Raw genomic sequence first — 18,647 nt, 5'->3', positions numbered from 1 at the left:
TATGGATTCCCTACCAAAAGATAAAGCACAGAGGTCGGGGTGGTAGCATATTCATTATGAACCATTATCTCTGCCAGCGTGGCAGTCATTTATCATTTCATAAATCTGAATCTGCGACTTGGCACTGAGTGACTCAGTTTTGCTGTATCTTCTTTTGCGTTCATGTTTTTGAGTCTTAAGATGTTAAAGATGAAAAACAATCACAAATAGGGACAAATGGGAACGTTCATGCCTGGCGACGGCTCTTCAGAGTGTTTCAAGTTAGTTTCTGCTGTCTTTTTAATTGCGTGGATTGCTTCCTTTTATTGGGCTATCTTGATTTTATTGTAGATTCTACTGATAGGGAACATTATAAGGAAAGTAGTTTCTTTATTACATTTTTCTAGGGATTTTACTAGATTGACAAAATACGGAGGTGAAGAAGGCCCATTATTGCATCAGGTCTTCTCTGGTTAGTGTAAGGTTATTCTCTACATTGTGAGTTTTGACAGTTTTCCTGCCCCAGTTTTAAGTAAATTTTACAACTTAATTCCTTCTCTCCAAGTGTCTTCCAAACCCCGTCCCAGAGGGAGCTCTGCACGTAGTCTTGGTGTCTGAGTTTCTCTATTTTTAAAGCCTGAATGCAAAGAATAACATCTAAAAAGTGATGGTTTAACCCTTGTTGAAACGGGCATAAAAATGTTGGCTACAAGTGAGCGTTTATGGATTTACAAGGCTACAGTAAATGTTAATGTATGGCCAGCTTTACATGCGGCTGCTTTGCGCGGGTTCAGGGCCGCGGCACGCGGTGCTGGTGCGGGTCTGTCGGAGTGCGTAGCCGCGGTCACCGGCTGCGGATCTGCACCCGCTTTTCGGTTAAAACCGGTGGCGGCTGAACGGCGTCTCAGCTGCCGCTCCGCGTCGCTCCCTTCCCGCCCTCCCAGCTCGCTCTCGCCGGCCTCTGTGCCGCTGTTCTTCACCATTACGCGGGGCTGTAAGTAGCTGGAGTTTTATATTTAAGGGCTGAGGGGGAAAGGATGAGAACCTGCTTCTGTTACCTGCAGTTCCGTTTAAATGAGTGTGGACTGCTAGAAATCATTACTGAAGCAGAAGCCATAAAACCTCTTTCATCCTCAGCAGTAAATGCCGGCCCAGCCAGCTGTGCTCCTGCTGCTGTCAACGTTTCCGCTGCCTCGAGCGCTGCTTTGGAAGGTGAGCCTTTTGCTGGGGAAGAGAGCAGAGAGCTTTCTGCAAAAGCTTCTGGAAGCAGGTCTGACTGAAACGCGTATTTCAGTAGCGGGGTGCTCCCTGACGCAGTGTGCAGTGAGTCACCGTCTCGTTTGGAATGTTTTTAGGTGTATTTAGAGTGAATTAGCGCCTAGTCATAGCAGTACGTGGTGCACGCGTTGTGCTCTCCCTGGCGCAAGGTGAGCGTGGTTTTGTAAACACTGGGCTGGGCTGGTCCGTGCGGTCAAACGTCGCTCTCACGCTGAGGCTGAACTCCTGGGATCTCTTTCAGTGGTGGTTCTGGGAAGCTGGAGCCCCTTCTTTCCAGCAACAACATCAGTGTCTCTCCCTAACATGGGTGATGTACTTGTCATGACAGCGATTGAGTCTGAGCCTGTGTTAAACTAAACTGCGTGTTCTGCGGCCGTGAGACCAGAATGCTCTCAGGATGAACGCCCAGCAGTGCTGGTTACCTTTGCGGGAACGTCCAGGAGAGTCTCCTCTGACCGGCTCACCACAAGGGACACTTGGCCACAAGACTTTTGAGGTTTCTGAGGCTACCATACCTAAGATTAGGGAAAAACTGAGTTTTAACAGGATAATACAAGCATGTTACTGGACACACACGTCAATGTAATGGACAAAAAAAATCTCAGTTCTTTGTAGACCTGTTCTTACTCTGTTTATCCAGAAACCAGTTGCTTAAACCAGAATATTTGTATGTTAATCTCTGAGCTCTTGCATTTCTTCTTTGGGAAGAGAACGGTCTCTCGTTGCCTGCCTGGTCAAGGATCTGCCAGTTGGCTTCCCAGGATTTTGATGGAACTATTTCTGTTTTGGGGTAGGAATGCCTTGGACCTGCTTTCCCTGCCCGCTTGTCTCATCTCAAACTTCATTGTAAGCTCTCTGGTGTGGATTCGCTTACACCTACAGGCATTCGCTTATGCTCCTGCTCATTCTGGGTCATTCTCCTCGGCTGCACGAGCTGAGGAGGTTTCAGTCCATCAGGCAAAGAACCGGCTCTTCCACGGACACCTCCGCACTAAAATTCTTCACACGCTGTTAGTCCGAGTGCATCCCATAGATCAGTGGGATCATGGAGCAGAGCTCTTCCAGCGCTCTCGGTTCTTGTAAGTTTTCCCTGTTTTGTCTTCTCCGTGCCTGGAATCGTTGGTCCCAATGGCACGGGGAGAGGGTTTAGGTCGCGGTTGGCGCAGGCGTGTGTGCTCTGCAGCCTCTCACAGCCACGCCGGCCTACAGGGAGCAACCAAACGTAAATGAAAAATATCAGTCGTCTTGGCAGAGCGAGTACAAGTACTGCTCAGGAGGCTATGAAAACGGCTTTAGACAAAGAGGAGAGTGACTCATGTCTCAGCGTTCTGGATTGTGTGGTGTGGTGTGGGGTTGTTTTCTTTTTTCTCTTAAAGTGTTTAATGAGGCATTCGAAATGGGTTGATGGAGCGAGCGCACACAAACGGTGCCACTAAATGCCGCACAGGAATGGTGCGATGTAGGAGCCCCCTGCACAGTCTGCGTGTGAGGTTACTTGAGCAGTTGCACCTCGGGATAGTGTAGGTGCCTGATCATGAGGACCGCTGCAATTTTGTTTTGTTAAAATATTGAACATAAATTAATTTGCACTAGGAAGAACTCACATCACAGGAGCACGTAAACATAAATGATATATTGTAGTTATTCCTTACATTTTCATGCTTTTATGCAGATGAAAGATTGATATATATCCCTTGCTAGATATAGAAATAATAGTTTCTATTCTCCCATCAACAATGTACTGTTTTTAGAGGCTGCCTGGGAAGGATTTTCATATGCACAAAGTATATATAAAGGCTGAATTTTTTAAACTTAACCAACTGTTAGAAGTATCCAAACAAGATGGACTTGTTTGACATTTGTCTTTCAAGTTAGAGGGTTACTAGGAATAAAGAAATACAAAAGGATTTGTCATTGTGTCCTGATCGTAGCCCTGAGACTGTATCCCCCTTATGCACTTTTACAGGGGCAGGGTTTCTCTGAAATGAAAATATTATACATAAAAAGGTTTTTCCTCCATGTCAGTGCACAGACAATAATTACTTCTCTCACCATAGGATACCGAGATTCCCTTAATGAAAGTTTATAAAGGACTTTGACAGAACTGATGGCATGAAAGGTGTTTAAAAATACAAAGTTTTAGCATCTTAAGAGCTGTCTCTTTCTTTGCTTCTGCAGTGCCCAGAGACAGCGTGCCCTGCTCCGATTTCCAGGCCTGTGAGCACATGGATTGCTTTGAGAACGGCAAGTTCGGGACTCAGCCGGGCTCCCAGCAGCACAGGGACAGGTAAAGACACCCCACGTTCTTCCTGGTCTGTGTTTAAAAGCATTTAAAGAGGACATTGTGTTAAAGAGAAGCATTGCTGTGAGTAAACTCGGAGCAGGTATTACCTGCGCAGCTGTTGGTGACCGTCCCGGTGCCGTGAGGCTCCCGCACCCAGCAAAGCTCCGCTCCAGAGCTCGGCCCAGAAATGCTGGTTGTGTGCTTGATGCCTTAGTTCCCCATCCTACAGATAAGGCTGATGGCTGCATTTCCTGTAGAGTTGTAAAAAGGCAAAATTAAAACCCCTCCCGTGCTGCTCTGTTGGTGAGAGTTGTGCTGGTACTTTGGAGCGCTTTTAAAAGACAAGTATCTGCCCAGTTCGATTCGCTTCTTTAGGTTCTCAGCCATCCTCACTCTCCTGAAGAGGTGCAGAGACGCTGGGTACACTGCAGGAGGATTGTCGCACTTTTAATTTGTTTTTGTTTTCAATTTTGAATGTTTAGTGATACAAGAGACATTCCAGATGATTGCAGAAACAGGGGAAATAGTAGAAATCTTAATACCGGCAGTGGCTGTCAGGTGGATGAGGCTGACAGACCTGTCAAGCGCCTCCGAAGGAAGAGAAGACTGCTGCTGGAGTCTGAGGATGATGAGGAAAACGCAGATGAGGATGAGGTAAATGAGGCTGCTGGTGTTTTCCTTAGAGAGCTGTGAAGAGGGACAGCTCTGTGTCTCAGGTTTCACTGTGCAATGCAAGCGGAGCTGAGGGAGGTTGTTCCGCAGCCGTGAGAACGGTCTGGGTCTGATCCTGGTTTACATCAGTAATGAGCATTTCTGGAGTCTGAGGGGTCGGAAGGGTGAGCAGCTCGTGTGAAGTCGGGGTTTCAGGCTGTAGCTCTCCAGTTGTAGCCACAGCCCTGCGCACCAAGTGTGCTTCACAGTAATCAAAACGCCTCCAAAAATACTTGATCTGACTACAGTCAAGTACTGTTATACGATATTGAAGATTAGTGTCAAACCGCAGAGTTCGATTGCGTTTTATTATTAACAGGCACTTGCGTGTACACTCTCTGCACCACTAGAGACCTGCGTTAATGGCAGATGAACACAAGTTCCTCAGCCCTGACCTCATCTTTTCTTAACTTTCATCAAGTCCCGTCAGGACTTCTCTTTGTGCAAACCTGCGCTCTGTTGCACGCGCTTTTGTGGCGCAGAGATGCCGGGTAGGTGTTTGTGGGTAGGGAAGCTGAGACTTTTGATGTCACGAGCAGTTTAACTCATCTGTTGCTCAGCTTTTCTGTGTGACGCGCAGAAGGTGTTTTAAAGTACCTAAGTCTTCCCAAGTCCTCGCATTCTGTCTCTCCCCACTTCTCCTCTGCCCCGTCTCTTCTGGGCCGTGTTTGGCAGGCAGCTTTGCATTTCAGATTTTCCCCTTTTTGGTGAGAAATGACAACCCTGGGTGAATTAAACGTGAGTTTGAAATCCACACAGAAGTGCGAATGGCGCCCTGGCCGGGACTGTCACACAGGGAGGCCACGTGTTCCGGGCTGTTCATCTATGATGGTACTTACCTGAAGCTTCTCTCGGGCCTTCATAACTGGTTTTTTTCTATATCCACTCCCTGGCGTAGATGGACATAAGAACCTCTGAGAGGAAAATGACGCATTACAGCGATGTTGCAGACGTGGGCAGGAAATCCTGCGCTGCAGAAGGCAAATCCTGTGCATTGCCATGGAGATTTTGGGCCCAGGCTGCTCTTCAGTAGCCACATTTAAATGAACCTTAGTAGCGTGTATTAAATAATTTGTAAAGTGCTTTGGGATACTGCAGGATCAAAGATATATATGCAACATACCCTACTAATGTTCTTGCAGGGTTATTCACAAGGAAATAATGCTGGCTAATAGTCCTGTTAGTTACTTGTTGCATCCTTATTGTACCTGCATTGTGAGATGATCAAAGAGGGAGGAAAAAACCAATATTGCTAAACTTTTTTTTAACATATCTGTGTCTAGGAGAAGAATAAATCAAATAATATGAAAAGCCGCAGAAACACTAAACCAATAAAACAAGGTGAGCTAAGCTCATAGTCTCTTTTCTTTAATGTTTATAGATTTTTTTTTTACTAGCTATTATAAAATGAATGATAGTAAAGAGAAGAGGAAAGGACAGTAGAGCTCATTTCACATTCCAGATAGCTCAGTAGGTCCGTAACCCTCATACCACCGTCGGTCGTATGAAATACATTAGCAAGAACATAGGCGACTTGCCTGCGTGAGGGGCGCCGCGTAGGGGGTCTGGGGGGAGACAGCCTGATCCAGAGCTCGCCGAAGCCAATTAAAACCTCTTTCCCATTGACTTTGGAGAGCTTCGTAGCCCCAGACTACAAATGCTAGATAGAAAATCGGTTGTAAACAACGTGATTGATTATAGCCTAGGGGTTAAATTTATTATATGCTTTGAAGGAGTTAGTATATGTAAACTGGGGGGAGATTTTTAATATGCATTTAAAAACATGGTCCTACTAGAATGAATCCAAGCACCTGCCCACGTTGTTGTTTCCATTGTTTGTGTGCTGGTAGCTGCCTCTCTAGTAGACGCATTGTGGTATTAGCAGCTTATAGATATGTGTGTGTATATGTATATAGAAAAACAACCTTGTGACTGAACAAAAATGCACTTGGTCTTTCATGTGTTTTATTTTAGGTTTATTTCAGCTGAAGTTATATGCCTCTTTTTGCTGTCTTTTAGTTTATATCTAACCCCTTATTCCTCTGTGAAATATCAGGAGAAGGAACCGTTTTCCACCATTTTAAATTATTATCTCTCATCCATATTTACGGTGGCACCTTTCGATGGGCAGCTTGCCAGCAATCTGGGAGCCACAATTAATTTGACCTGTGATACATATATATAATTTAATGAGAAATGAGCACAGTTTCGTGCTGCTGAGTTCGTCGCCTTCCTCCCAGGCTGGCTGACGCTGCCTCCCCGCGTGCAGCAGCAGGGCCGCGCGGGGCTGCGCGTGGAGGAGGAGAGGGCAGGGCAGGCGGAGCTGAGGAGAACATTCATTTTTCTCTCTGTTTTTGATTGCTTAGTTGTTCCTGGAAAGAAGAAGGTATGGAACTGGGCTTCCTACTTAGAAGAGGAACGGATGCCAGCTGCTCCCCTCAAACTGTTCAGAGAGGTTGGCAGCTTTTTCAGCTCTCTTGCTATGTTTTTCTCAGGCAACATCCCAGAGTTACTCAGCGGAGGTAGGACTGGAGACTGCCCTCAAGCCAGAGGTTGTTTTCGGAGTTGTTTCAGTGCAAACAGGCACTAAAAGCCCCGCAGTTTTGTTTCCAGCCCCGAAGCGCTGTGGAAACAAGCGTCTGCCCTGTGAGTCTCATCCCAAAGCAGGGTGTAAAAACGCTGGTTGCATTTCGCGGTGACTGTGTCGAACTGCTTTGGGTAGCTCTGGATAAAGGGGCTGTGAGGCAACCTGCAAATAACGGTGGAGAGGGACAGCATAATGTCTTTCCTATGTCCTGTGCTTTGTCTGTGGTTGTACAACGCCCTGTCCAGCCATCCCTTGGAGAAAACGGCAGCTCGGTTAACTCTGAGTGCTGCGGGTTGTCTTGGTGAGAAGCGGCTGTTAGGAGCGAGGGTGGAAGTTGTGTTCATTCACGGTCTGAAGGTGGGAAAGGAGGAGTTTGGCCTCGGTGAAGCTGCTTCTGCGCTCCAGAGCACCAGCCCACGTGAAAAGTTCAGCTCTCCAAGCCAAGGGCTGTTGGCACCTGGCACAGTGCGATGAGGAGTCAGGAAGCTGCAGTGGGTGCAATGAGCCGCTCGCAATTCTGCTTCACATTTCTTCTTAAGCCTTTAACTCTACTTCAAATGTTTAATATGGGTTAAGGCTGCAAACAAATGAAAAACGCAGATGTGTTCACGGAATCCCAGGGTGTCAGGGGCTGGAAGGGCCCTGGAAAGCTCATCCAGTGCAATCCCCCATGGAGCAGGAACACCCAGATGAGGTTACACAGGAAGGTGTCCAGGCGGGTTGGAATGTCTGCACAGAAGGAGACTCCACAACCCCCTGGGCAGCCTGGGCCAGGCTCTGCCACCCTCACCCCAACAAGTTTCTGCTCAAATTTAAGTGGAACCTTTTGTGTTCCAGTTTGAACCCATTGCCCCTTGTCCTATCACTGGTTGTCACCAGAAGAGCCTGGCTCCATCCTCCTGACACTCCCCTTTCCATATTGATCCCCAGGAATGAGTCCCCCCTCAGTGTCCTCTTGTCCAGCTCCAGAGCCCCAGCTCCCCCAGCCTTTCCTCACACGGGAGATGCTCCTCTCCCTTCAGCATCTTGGTGGCTGCGCTGGACTCTCTGCAGCAGTTCCCTGTCCTTCTGCCATAGCTGATTGCAGCAGGCTCACGGTTCAGTGTTTTTGAGAGATTAATTAGAATAAGAAGTAAATCTGAAATGTGGTGATAATGTCATTATTGATCTCTCTACCTGTCTATTCAAGCAACAGTCATTTGGTGGTAGAATTTTCATCTCTGAGCTGAAAATTTGAAGCCTTAAGTATATCTGATGACTGCTCTGCAATAGATATTTGACTTCAGGACTTAAAACCAAATGTTTCCTTCTTCCCTCCTTCACAGTATCAGTCATTCCCACAAGGCCGAAATGGATTTAAAGTTGGGATGAAATTGGAAGGGCTGGATCCTGAGCACCCGTCTCGGTTTTGCGTTCTCACAGTGGCTGAGGTAGTTGCTCTTCCTATTTTCGATTCCAAAAGTCCCATGTACATTTAGGATTTTTTTCAGTAAAAGGTAGAAACGGAAGAATAATAACACTTGAATTAATGAATTAATGGTTAGGAGGAGTTCAGGGTGATGCTGAAGGAATAGTGTTGCATAGTTAAGCCTCTATGCAATTGTAACTCACGATAGTCAACATATTAATTGCATGCAATGAACAAATACGAAAAAACAGTGCAATTAGGCCCTAAGAATTAGTAAATACAAGCAAGTCAAAATGCTTTGACGCTGCTTCTGTTATGTGGAGTCTGTGTTGATCTGGTACAGACGTAAAAGCCCTTGGGCTGCATTCATACTCCAGGTATTGCCACACAGTAATATGTGCCCGAGTGTGGAATAGGAGGCCAGGGGAGTTACACTGACCAGTTTTATTCTCAGCTGTTGAGGAAGGAGCAGCGTGGAAACCGGGAGACATAACTGGGGAAAATTTTGAGAAATAAATGAGATCTTATATTTACTTTTCTGTAGAGATCTAAATACTGAGGGAGTGTTTAACTGGTGTTTTACTTTAGCTTTTTCATAACCCTTTATGATAATCACAGCTCCTCCCGTTACAGGTCCAGGGGTACAGACTGCGATTGCACTTTGACGGGTATCCGGAGTGCTACGACTTCTGGGTTAACGCTGACTCCTCAGACATCCATCCTGTCGGCTGGTGTGAAAAAACAGGGCATAAGCTGCTCCCTCCTAAAGGTACGAGAATAAAATTAGAATGGTGTACAAGAAACTGCAAATGCTACTAAGAACTAGTTGTCCTGGCTCTGCATGTTTCACTTTTAGTTGGATTTCATTGTGAAACTCTGTCTGAGAGGCTTCAAGGGAAGCGGTGCAACTAAGACAGCGAGTCACCAAAGGACAGAACAGCTTCCCTTTGATATTCCCAAAGATTGACGTTGTTAGTCAGATTAGAAACTTTCTGTTGGATGAGCATTTAGCGCAAGGAGTCTCTCCGGGGTTCAGAATTTGCTTCTTGCCTGTGTTCAATTTCCTGGAAACATTTCAAGGTTGAGATTAATGATTGGACATTGTACTGAAAAAGAGAGCTGTTTTAGCTGAAGTGTGTCACCCCTGAAGACTGCCGGAGCGCGGTTATCATGCAAAGTTCGTATTCTTCCCAGGTAATTTCCATTTCTGAAAAACCAATCTGAATGTAATGGGGCTGTGTAGAACAATCTTTCTATCTCTCTTGCTAGGTTTCAAGGAAGGAGAATTTAATTGGACTTCCTATTTGAAGAACTGCAAAGCTCAAGCAGCTCCAAAAAGCCTTTTTAAGACCCTCAGCACTGTAAGTGGTGATATTGAGTACAGAATGTTTGAAACGGGTCTGATGCCAAGTGAGTTTTGACCAGAGTATTTACGTGGTTTTAATACGCCCGTGTCAGAGGTTCAGCCGTGGTACAATCCCCTGCAAGCCGTTTCCTGCCGTGATTTATTTTTAAGATGGAAACGAGTGCAATTTCTCTTCCTTCTCCCAGTCACCGGCTTTTCAGAGAGAGAAGTTGTATTTCCCTTTCTCCTTAATACTGGAGGAAAAGATTTACTCTCCCATTTATTAAATATATTGCAACAGTGTTTTGCTGTGTCCCTCCAGTCAAGATATTTGTGTCACTTCTCCTCTAATTTAATGATTTCCAAAATAATTTCTGGTTTCCAGCAGCACACTCATGTGCGCCATGGGATTCATTAGAGGCAGTGGATCTTGAGCATTTCTCCTCCTGCACCCACTGCTGGTTCTTTTGCCGGTTACCTCAGTTCCGGTACGACACTCGCTCCGTCTCGTGCCGTGCTCCGGTGGGTTAGATCTGGAGCTCGGGAGGGCCGGGGCCCAGCTGCGCCGCTCTGCTGCCGCTTTTCCACCGCTAAGGCCAGACCTGCAATTTTCGGCTCTTTTTTAGAAATAGTAACAACCATTGCCAGAACATGTGGAAATCTCGTCTGTAGACCTCTTGCTGTTAACTATAGTGTGGTTTGGGCTGTAGGTTTTGGGGTTACAGCCTCATTTCTTAATGAGTTTGTAAGGGTAATTGAAGCAGGGTAATTGCCCTAGACCGTGGCTGATTTCCCTGTTCCCCAGCCTGTCACACCCTCTGGTTTTCGCCTGGGAATGAAGCTGGAGGCCGTGGACAGGAAGAACCCATCGCTGTTGTGCGTTGCAACCGTCACAGACATGGTGGATAACCGCCTGCTGATTCATTTCGATAACTGGGATGAGAGTTACGACTACTGGTACAGAGACTCTATTTCTAATATATATCTGCAAATAGACTGGGGTTTACTTCACTTTTCCAGTAAGGGTAATATCTAGTCTTTTAAATGTTGCCACCGAAGTTGGGATTTTAAATCAGTTTTCAAGGATCTGAATCGTTAATTTGGGTTTTACGAAGTGCCAGCTGCCCGCAGCTTCCCCTGTTGGGTGAGTGCTCGTCAGGCCGGAGCCCGCGGGGTTACCCCGAGCCCCGTGAAGCGTGCGAGGCGAGACGTGTTCGAGGAGACGCAGCTTGGGTCGGGTCAGGGGGTGTTCCTGTCACCCAACCTACGTAAATGGAGCAGCGTTCTCTGAATTTGCCTGCGAAAGCAACACAAGGCACGTTCTTATCAAACTGGCGCTGATTTGATCAGTGTTCCGTGTCCTATCCCCCATCTTCTCTTGTTTGTTTTTTTAAGCACAGGCAGGAACCTGTTTGGTGGCAAGTCGGTCTGTTCTTTCTTTGCCATAAGTACGTCATGCAGAGCTTTTTAACACCAGTGTCGCCATGTGCAGGACTTTAGATCTCGTTCCTTTACCATCTTAGCCCATGAACCTTTGTTGTGATGCCGTGTTTCGTTTGGAATTTGGACATTCTAATGGGGAACACAAGCCAACAAAGCTTCCAAGTAGAGCTGGGCTGACAGCACCCAGGTTTTTTCCGAGGTCTGAGCGGCTGCTTTGGTCCCTTCCTCGGAGCAGACGTGACAAAAGGGGCTGTCTCACATTGACCTGCCACCTCCTTCAGGACTCCAGAGATCTAAACTTGCAATCAGATTGGGAGCCAGACAAGCTACCAGTAGATTTCAGCCAGAATTAGTGGATAATCTGCAGTTCTTGGCAAAGACCTTAAAATTAATTTCCCGTTCGTAATGGTATTTTAGTTGGGACAGCAGTTTGGTTTTTGTGTGTTGCTTCCCTTGCGTTTTGGGTTGGATGATGCAGGCTGAGCTGTGGTTGCTGTGGTCTGTGGCGGGGGGTTTGTTGGTTTTTTTAGAGCACCAGACATTCTGCTCTGTATTTCCCTGTCATTGTGGCAGCTTGAATGCCTTGAAAACTTGGCGTGAGAAATTGTACCGAGGTAATGCTTGTCTTCTACACCGTGATCACACCCACTGAAAGCATCTGCTAACCCAGCAAAGCGTATCAGACAGCATTTGAAATCCTGCTTTTCTTTTTGCTTTAATATTCACTGGTGCCAACTTTCCTCTTTGATTCAGGTGTGAAGCGAGCAGCCCGTATATTCGTCCTGTTGGCTACTGCCAAGAAACCGGAACCCCACTGACAACACCACCTGGTATGTTGAAAGTGAGACTTACTTCAGTCGAAAAACCTGCAAGCTTTATCTTCCACTTAATTACGTATTTGCAAGTTACAGTTTCCATTCCATACTCCTTACTGACTGAAAGCTATTCTTGTTCATACTTTGTGCCGCTCTCTTGTGTTTTGTTTCATGGCTCTTTCAAAAAATGCAACGGGGTTTGGTAATTTGTAATTGAATTTGATTTCAGTAGGGAAAGAACTTTAAAGGAAATGTTGCAAATACTTTAAGGTGAGCTGGAATAAAGAGGAGTCAGTATCTTAGTTTCATAGATAAGATGGAATTTCTGGAAATGAAAGTGTAACTGAAGCCGCATCTCTGCTGCGCTGGAATTCAGTAAATGAAGAGAATGTTGGCAAATGGAAAATCAGTGTTGTTTTCGGGCCTTGGAAGTGCTCATTCACCTTAAAAGTAACAAAAATTAGAAAACGCTGTCTGCTGTTTGGAGATTGACAGCCCGGGAGCAAGAATTTCTGTAGCTACTGCGTAGCAGGGTGGGCGGCACTACGAGATCCCTCAGCACCGCACGAATCGGCCTCTGTGCCTTCGCTGCAGATGCAGGAGGGCTTGTAAGTGCTCATTCTTCATCAGCACCGCATCCGATCCTGCTCCTGCAACGTGCACCGAGGCTGTGGGGGTCGCATCGTCTCGCCTGCGCCCCCGGCAGAATCTGCACTCAGTTCCGATTTCTCTGCTGAGAGGCTGACGTGCCGCAGTTTGCAGACTGTCCCACGCAGCGAGTCGTTGCACCCTCCCGCCACAAGGAAATGGTACTGAGGTCGAAAAATACTGAAGTGGGAAGGGGAAAAAATAGAGGAGTTTCTTAAATGTAGCTACCAGAGACGCCCTGTTGTTGTTAGAGTAGCACGCCCATGTAGGTGTCTGAGGTGATGGTAACGGCGCTGGGGCCCTTTATCTCCAGATTGCTGGTTAATTAACTAGTTCTTAATTGGCAGCTTTCTCTAGAGAGCAAGAATTGGTGAAACTGCACAGGAGGGAACCCCTCCGGTGTGTCAGGTCGGGGTCGAGGCCCTGGGTGGAAGGCAGGGAAACCTGCGGTGCTGCCAGTGGTGGGTATGAATAAACAGACCACCTTCCAGCGCTAAATTAGACTAACAGCCGTGTATTACATAGCTGCCTTTCTGTTGTTTGTTAGAGTAAGCGTGGGGTTTTCTTACTTAAGTGTTAATTCTCTGGGTTTTTTACAGGATACAAGGATTCCAAAGCCTTCTCTTGGGAGAAATACTTGGAAGAAACTAATTCCCAGGCGGCCCCAGCAAGAGCATTCAAACTGGTTGGTGAATCTCTTTGGTTGTCCTTGATCAGGAGGGTGGGGAGCTGCTGCTATCTGCTCTTTCTTGGTAGGTGCTTCATTTGATGGTGGTTCACCACGTTTGTGCCAAGAGGGTGAAACTGGGTTTTTACTTTGAGCCTTGGTCTAAGATCATCTCTCCCTGCTGCTCAAACAAAACACACAGCAGACTACAAGACTGGACTAAGATCATCCTGCAGACTGAATCCCAAGATGGTTCTCTCAACCTTGGGAGCATGCACTCTTGGTTCTTGCATTGGAGTTCAGTGCGTTTATCTGGAAGCTCACCACGAGCAGAAACAGAACAAAAGTCTTGAAAATAGCTTCATAAAAAAACCCTCCTACTTCAAAGCTGATTTTTTCGTAGCAGCTCCTTCCACACTGCTGACGTACCTTGTAAAGGTTGCAATATGTTTAAAAGCTTTTCTGTGCCATTGTGACACTTGTCTTGGTTCCTGTCGATGAAGTTAGTGCTGCAGGTTGGTGCCTGCCGCCCTCCCGCACGTTCTGTTGGTGAGCTGCCTGGGACTGGGGAGGAACAGCAATCAGGGAGGCAAAAGTGCAGCCAGAGCGGTTTGGTAGTTGCTGGATTTCAGCAGGTGCGCAGCTGAGTTGTTGCGGGTTGCGAGGTGGGTGTCGGCTGGTTCCGCCTCTTTGAGAACTGTAAGGCCGCAGCTGCCTCCGGCACAGCTGGACTCAAACATCCCTTGGGTTAAGGTTTTCCAGGGTTGGGAAGGCAGCATCTTCGATCCTGCAGCACAAGTGGAGCAGGAAAGAGAGAAACTGGTCACTAGGACACGTTTGTTTCCCCAGCGTAGGCTCGGCCTTTTTCTGACTGTGCTCATGACATCCCACAGTGAGGAAGCGTGAGGAAGATTGTGAGGGAAGAGTGATTATAATCATCTTTTCATTAACCTGATCTTGTTCAAAGACACAATTTATCATTTCTTGCTAAAATCCTGACCTTTGCATGCAGAAGTGAAGCAGGACGTGTTCTGAACGAGCATCCAGCGCTGCATAACCCCGAGCTGGGGAGGTCAGAGGAGGAATTTGCAGTCAGTCATTTAAAGATAAATGGCAAAATTGGTAAACGCCGCCTGTTACTTAGAGGTTTACATCTGTGGGTGCTGCAAAGAGCCCTCGTCAGGCCGAAGAACATGGGGGGGTTTACAGAGCGGTTTGAGAGGTTAGAGGCTGCGGGTGGGACACTCGGCCGCTGGAGCTGCTCCCAGGACAAACAGACGGCTTAATCCTCTAGGAAGGTCTGATCCGACCCTTTGCAGTCTGCCGTGCGGGATCGGGAGCCGGAGCTGCGGAGGCATTGGAGCGGTTGCTGGAAGCTTCAGCGCGTTTTATTCCGAACACCCAGACTCCTTAGCATTCTGCTCGCAATCCTCTTTTACAGCGTCCTGCCCACGGCTTCCAAGTTAATATGAAGTTAGAGGCGGTGGACAGAAGAAATCCCATCTTGATAAGAGTGGCAACAATAGTTGACAAAGACGACCATCGTATTAAGGTATGACCTTGCTTCAGAGTGCAGGGCCCTTGTGCTGAGGAATATAGTGATTGGCAGTACAGAAAATATACCCATTTAGTATAAGGAGCAGCGAACAGGCCCCTTGCAGATGATCTAGCCTGCAGGCCTGCCCGACTGGAATGATTTCTGTTGTTTTGTCCTGTTGAAATCTGATGGAATTGCCTGGTATTGCTGGTTACTGTTTCAATGTAACTATTTGAAATAGCGTTTGGCAGCGTTGTTTTCCATCTTTAGTGATCTCTGTGTGATGGCAGCATTCATGTTCTGGAAGCTCCCGAACGTTTTTTTCCGAGGATGTGGTGTGGGCAGGAATGGAGTTCACTCTCCGTCAGCCGTTTGGTTCTCGGTTTCATCGCTGGGATTACAAGCGAAAGTCAAGTTCTGCCAATATATCGTAGTGCGAGACTCAGTTCATACATTGGGAATTTTGCTGCGTGGATAACCCTTTAAACCACAGTGGCCCTTGGTCTCTGTTAACCTGACGTGTATCTGCGCTGTTACTAGTTCCTTCATCCAGCAGAAAATTCTAGCTTGTTCACTACAAAACTTACGGAACTCTTTGACTTTCGTGGTGTTTTGGGATCCTCAGAAAACAAAACCATTAAGTAAGCAATTCTGTTTGCATAGGTTTAGTCTGTGCTTGCTTGCAGCCCTGGGATTTGACAGTGTCACCAGAATCTGGGTGTTCTGTAAAACAGATACAGGCGTCAGGAGAACACCCAGTTACACTGAGCACAAAGGACGATTGTGCTGGACTGAAAGCTTGGCTGAATCAGCCCCACGCTGAGAAGGTGAAACAGCGGGGGAAGTTAAAACAAAAGCTGAGTCATGTCCTTAGCTGTATCTCACCCAGACTCTGTGCTTCTTTTAGATTCATTTTGATGGTTGGGATCATAATTACGATTTCTGGGTCGATGCAGACAGCCCCGATGTTCATCCAGTAGGCTGGTGTGCAAAAACTGGACACGCTTTGCAAGTCCCTCTAGGTAAAGCAGCTGACATCATATTGTCACGTTGAACACTTTTCTGAAGTGCAGTCTGCTCTTCAGGTGCAGGGATTTGACAAATCTGTTCCCTTTTCCAGGTGCTGCCGATCGAGTGGGGACGGTGGGACAAGCGTGTCCTACTCCAGGCTGCCACGGTATCGGTCACGTCAGGGGACCACGATACGGAACTCATTATACGTATGTGTATGAGATCTTAGACGGGTTCTGTCTGACTGCTGTCTGTCATAACAACACAGCAACAAGCACCTGCACTGAAATGATCTCAGGGTGTTTATTCTGGATAGTTATAACTGCAATTGCAGCTCCCTCTTGTGTCTAAATGTGCTGTTTCATCGTAAATTCTGTTTATACCAGTATAATCATTGCAACTGCAGAGCAATCCAACATAGATTAATTCACTGCAATTTCCACATTTCAGCTAAATGGAAGATTTTTTTTTGGTAAACTAATATACACAAGCAGCATTCAGGGAGCCAGTTAAAAGGGGAGACAGCAGGGGTAGGTTATTAAAGTATAAGAGTGAGGAGATTTAGCTGATGTTTTGTGCTCTGCCTTTTGATGTGAAATGTGCTCTTGGAAAATGAAGGTTTTCCTTGATTAAACTACTTTAAAGAGCAAGAAAACCATTTTGGATGGGAGGTCTGGAGACCTTGTAGCATATAATGTGGTAAAGAGCTTTGAATTTTTCAGAGTGAAAGCATGAAATATTGTTCAGACAAGAGGGTTACAGAGGAAAAGCGCTTGCGCTTGTTCTCTGAGGTGACTGTGCCAGGTAGTCCCTGGTTTTCCACACCTAAAACTGAGGAACAGCATCTCCCAGGGTGGTTTTGTCCTCACTGTTTCTGGATTTGTTGATGGATACGTCTGCTTGGGGCTGGTGCACCTGTATGGCTTAAAAACGTGCATTGTCATCTCTTTGGTTTTGCTTTGACCCAGGTTAGTTGGCTGCCCGTATTCTGATGTGAATCTCAACAGAGAGAGCTCGCTGCAGGACCGTCTGAGCGGGGAGAGACCTTCCCCCAGCAGCCTGCAGAGAGCCAAGAGGCCGGAGCCTCCTGCCCCGTTCCTGCCGGCAGCGGGGGCGTCTCCCCGGGAGGACTCTCCGCAGGCCGGGTGAGCTGAGCCCTGTTCCTGGGGAGCAGACAGCGTTTCGTAGGGCTGGAAACCACAGGAGTTGGCGGAGAAGCAGCAGAGCGTTGGGTTCGCCTGTCTGAAATATTGACCCGTGCCCCAGACACCGTTAACACAGAGCACTGCACTTTTATACCCTCATGTGCCTTAATGGGTTTCTTGATTCCTTAATCCTCCTGCTCTGGTCACATTCCAACAAAGGAAATTGCATTCTGTCTCCATAAATTTTTTTCTTGCTGTTTCAATTTAAGATATATTATTTTCCTTCCTTTCCTGTCCTAAAACTGTCAGGCAAGGTTATTTTGCACTATTAAACTGTAGCTGCAGCCCAGCCCGGAGTCGGCTGCGCTACCTGGCAGGTGTGACGGCTCCATGTGGATCACTTGGCCAATAAGTTGAGCCCTTCAGGTATTTTCTGTTCTTTTGTGCATTAGTTGTCGGACTGCAGGGGGCAGCTAAATTGTGTCGGGACAGACCTGGACATGACGGCTTTTATTATTGTCACCTCTAGTCTGTACAAATCCAGTGTCACTAGGATGAGCTCCAGCAGCACTTTTGGTCTGTGTTGTATATGAAGGCTTATACATTTTAAAGTTCATTTGTTTTGCTTAGATTTATAACATTTTCAAGATATATTTGGCCAGCAAAAAGGAATATTTCTCTGCCCTCCCCAGCATCCATGGGCAAAGTTTGCGTCGTCCCGTCCCAGAATTGCGCTGGGGTCTCAGTTTGTTATCTCAGCACCAGAACTGATTGCATTTCAATTGCACTGTTACCATAAAGCTCTCTCAGGAGCTTTGGAGTTCCTTGAGAATAAATACTCTAAAATGATCATATATATTTCTGTTCTTCTAAGTATTTCATCTCCTGATAGCGAGAGGTCTGAATTCAGTGTGCAGGTCTGGTGACAGTCGGCTGCTTGTCCTCCCTGGGGCAGCTGTGTAGCTCAGTTCATGCGTCCAGCTCAGCCATGGAGACTTTTAGATGTTATCCCGATGTATCAAAGATTCAGAAACCTTGCATTTCCCATAACGCCTGCTTCAGTGGGCTTCTTGTAGCTGGTGGGATCAGAGCCTCTGTTCGCAGGGACCAGTTTATTTCACATAATCTCTCTCAATCCGCACTGAAGAGAGAAAAAGCGCTTTACACGGTGCCAGCGGTGGTGGAGAGGGAGGCTGCTGCCACTAGATGGTGGCTGTTACTCTCCGTTGCAAGGAGCTTTGCTCTCCTGCAGGAGACAGGAACAGGGGGTGTCAGCTTAGCGGCTCATTTATGTGTCTTTCCAGAAAATCCCCACAAGACAGTGAAAAGTCGTGTCCAAGCAGCGTTCACAGTCTGTCGGAGCAGCTGGAAAACAATCAGGAGAGAGACTGGGGAGAAGAGGATTCCTCTGCAGACATCAAAGCCAAACCCAAAACGTAAATAAGATTTTTGTGATGGATTTTCATGCATTAACAGCTGCATTTCTCCGTGCTGCTGCTATATCTGAAATACAGATGTGAATTATAGCATAGAACAGCCCAGTTTGATCAGAGATTTGCAGCATAGGGTTTTAGAATGACATGGTGAATCTCCTCCCTTCCTCCCATTATTTTAGGCCCTCTCTTTCCTGTAGTAAACTCAAATCTGAGTTCTAGCCATGAATTTAGTAGCACAGACCTCAGTTTAGAGTGAGAGGTCAGGGAAAATTCTTTGGTTCCTGCAAGTCCTGTTAACCTCTGTACGGAGGAAAGTTACCTCAATTTGTGTATCTTCTGAAATGTTTTGCCAT

At 46.8% G+C, this 18,647-nt stretch overlaps 2 protein-coding genes across 10 annotated transcripts in view; both read left to right on the top strand.

Annotated features, from left to right (window-relative positions):
* Window positions 1-18,647, top strand: part of MECR (mitochondrial trans-2-enoyl-CoA reductase) — a 182,136-nt gene that overhangs the window by 21,116 nt on the left and 142,373 nt on the right. The window lies entirely within an intron of this gene.
* Window positions 1-18,647, top strand: part of LOC102096692 (lethal(3)malignant brain tumor-like protein 1) — a 35,382-nt gene that overhangs the window by 4,057 nt on the left and 12,678 nt on the right. For 3 of the 7 annotated variants that reach the window (XM_065041304.1, XM_021297539.2, XM_065041307.1), the window contains exons 1-16: window positions 2,288-2,336; window positions 3,436-3,544; window positions 4,024-4,195; window positions 5,536-5,593; window positions 6,619-6,707; window positions 8,165-8,269; window positions 8,881-9,016; window positions 9,517-9,608; window positions 10,398-10,549; window positions 11,789-11,865; window positions 13,098-13,183; window positions 14,607-14,717; window positions 15,610-15,724; window positions 15,823-15,922; window positions 16,682-16,858; window positions 18,163-18,294. In XM_065041304.1, the coding sequence (XP_064897376.1) occupies window positions 2,303-2,336; window positions 3,436-3,544; window positions 4,024-4,195; window positions 5,536-5,593; window positions 6,619-6,707; window positions 8,165-8,269; window positions 8,881-9,016; window positions 9,517-9,608; window positions 10,398-10,549; window positions 11,789-11,865; window positions 13,098-13,183; window positions 14,607-14,717; window positions 15,610-15,724; window positions 15,823-15,922; window positions 16,682-16,858; window positions 18,163-18,294 (1,745 nt within the window). In that variant the 5' untranslated portion in view covers window positions 2,288-2,302. Of the gene's footprint in view, window positions 1-2,287; window positions 2,337-3,435; window positions 3,545-4,023; window positions 4,196-5,535; window positions 5,594-6,618; window positions 6,708-8,164; window positions 8,270-8,880; window positions 9,017-9,516; window positions 9,609-10,397; window positions 10,550-11,788; window positions 11,866-13,097; window positions 13,184-14,606; window positions 14,718-15,609; window positions 15,725-15,822; window positions 15,923-16,681; window positions 16,859-18,162; window positions 18,295-18,647 lie in introns of those variants that run through there. The other 4 variants (XM_065041305.1, XM_021297541.2, XM_065041306.1 and 1 more) reach the window with 3 other exon arrangements.

Source organism: Columba livia, chromosome 26 (assembly GCF_036013475.1).
Source record: "Columba livia isolate bColLiv1 breed racing homer chromosome 26, bColLiv1.pat.W.v2, whole genome shotgun sequence".
Lineage (NCBI taxonomy): Eukaryota > Metazoa > Chordata > Aves > Columbiformes > Columbidae > Columba > Columba livia.
Note: the sequence above shows the minus strand (reverse complement) of the source record. Positions and strands in the feature narration are given on the sequence as shown.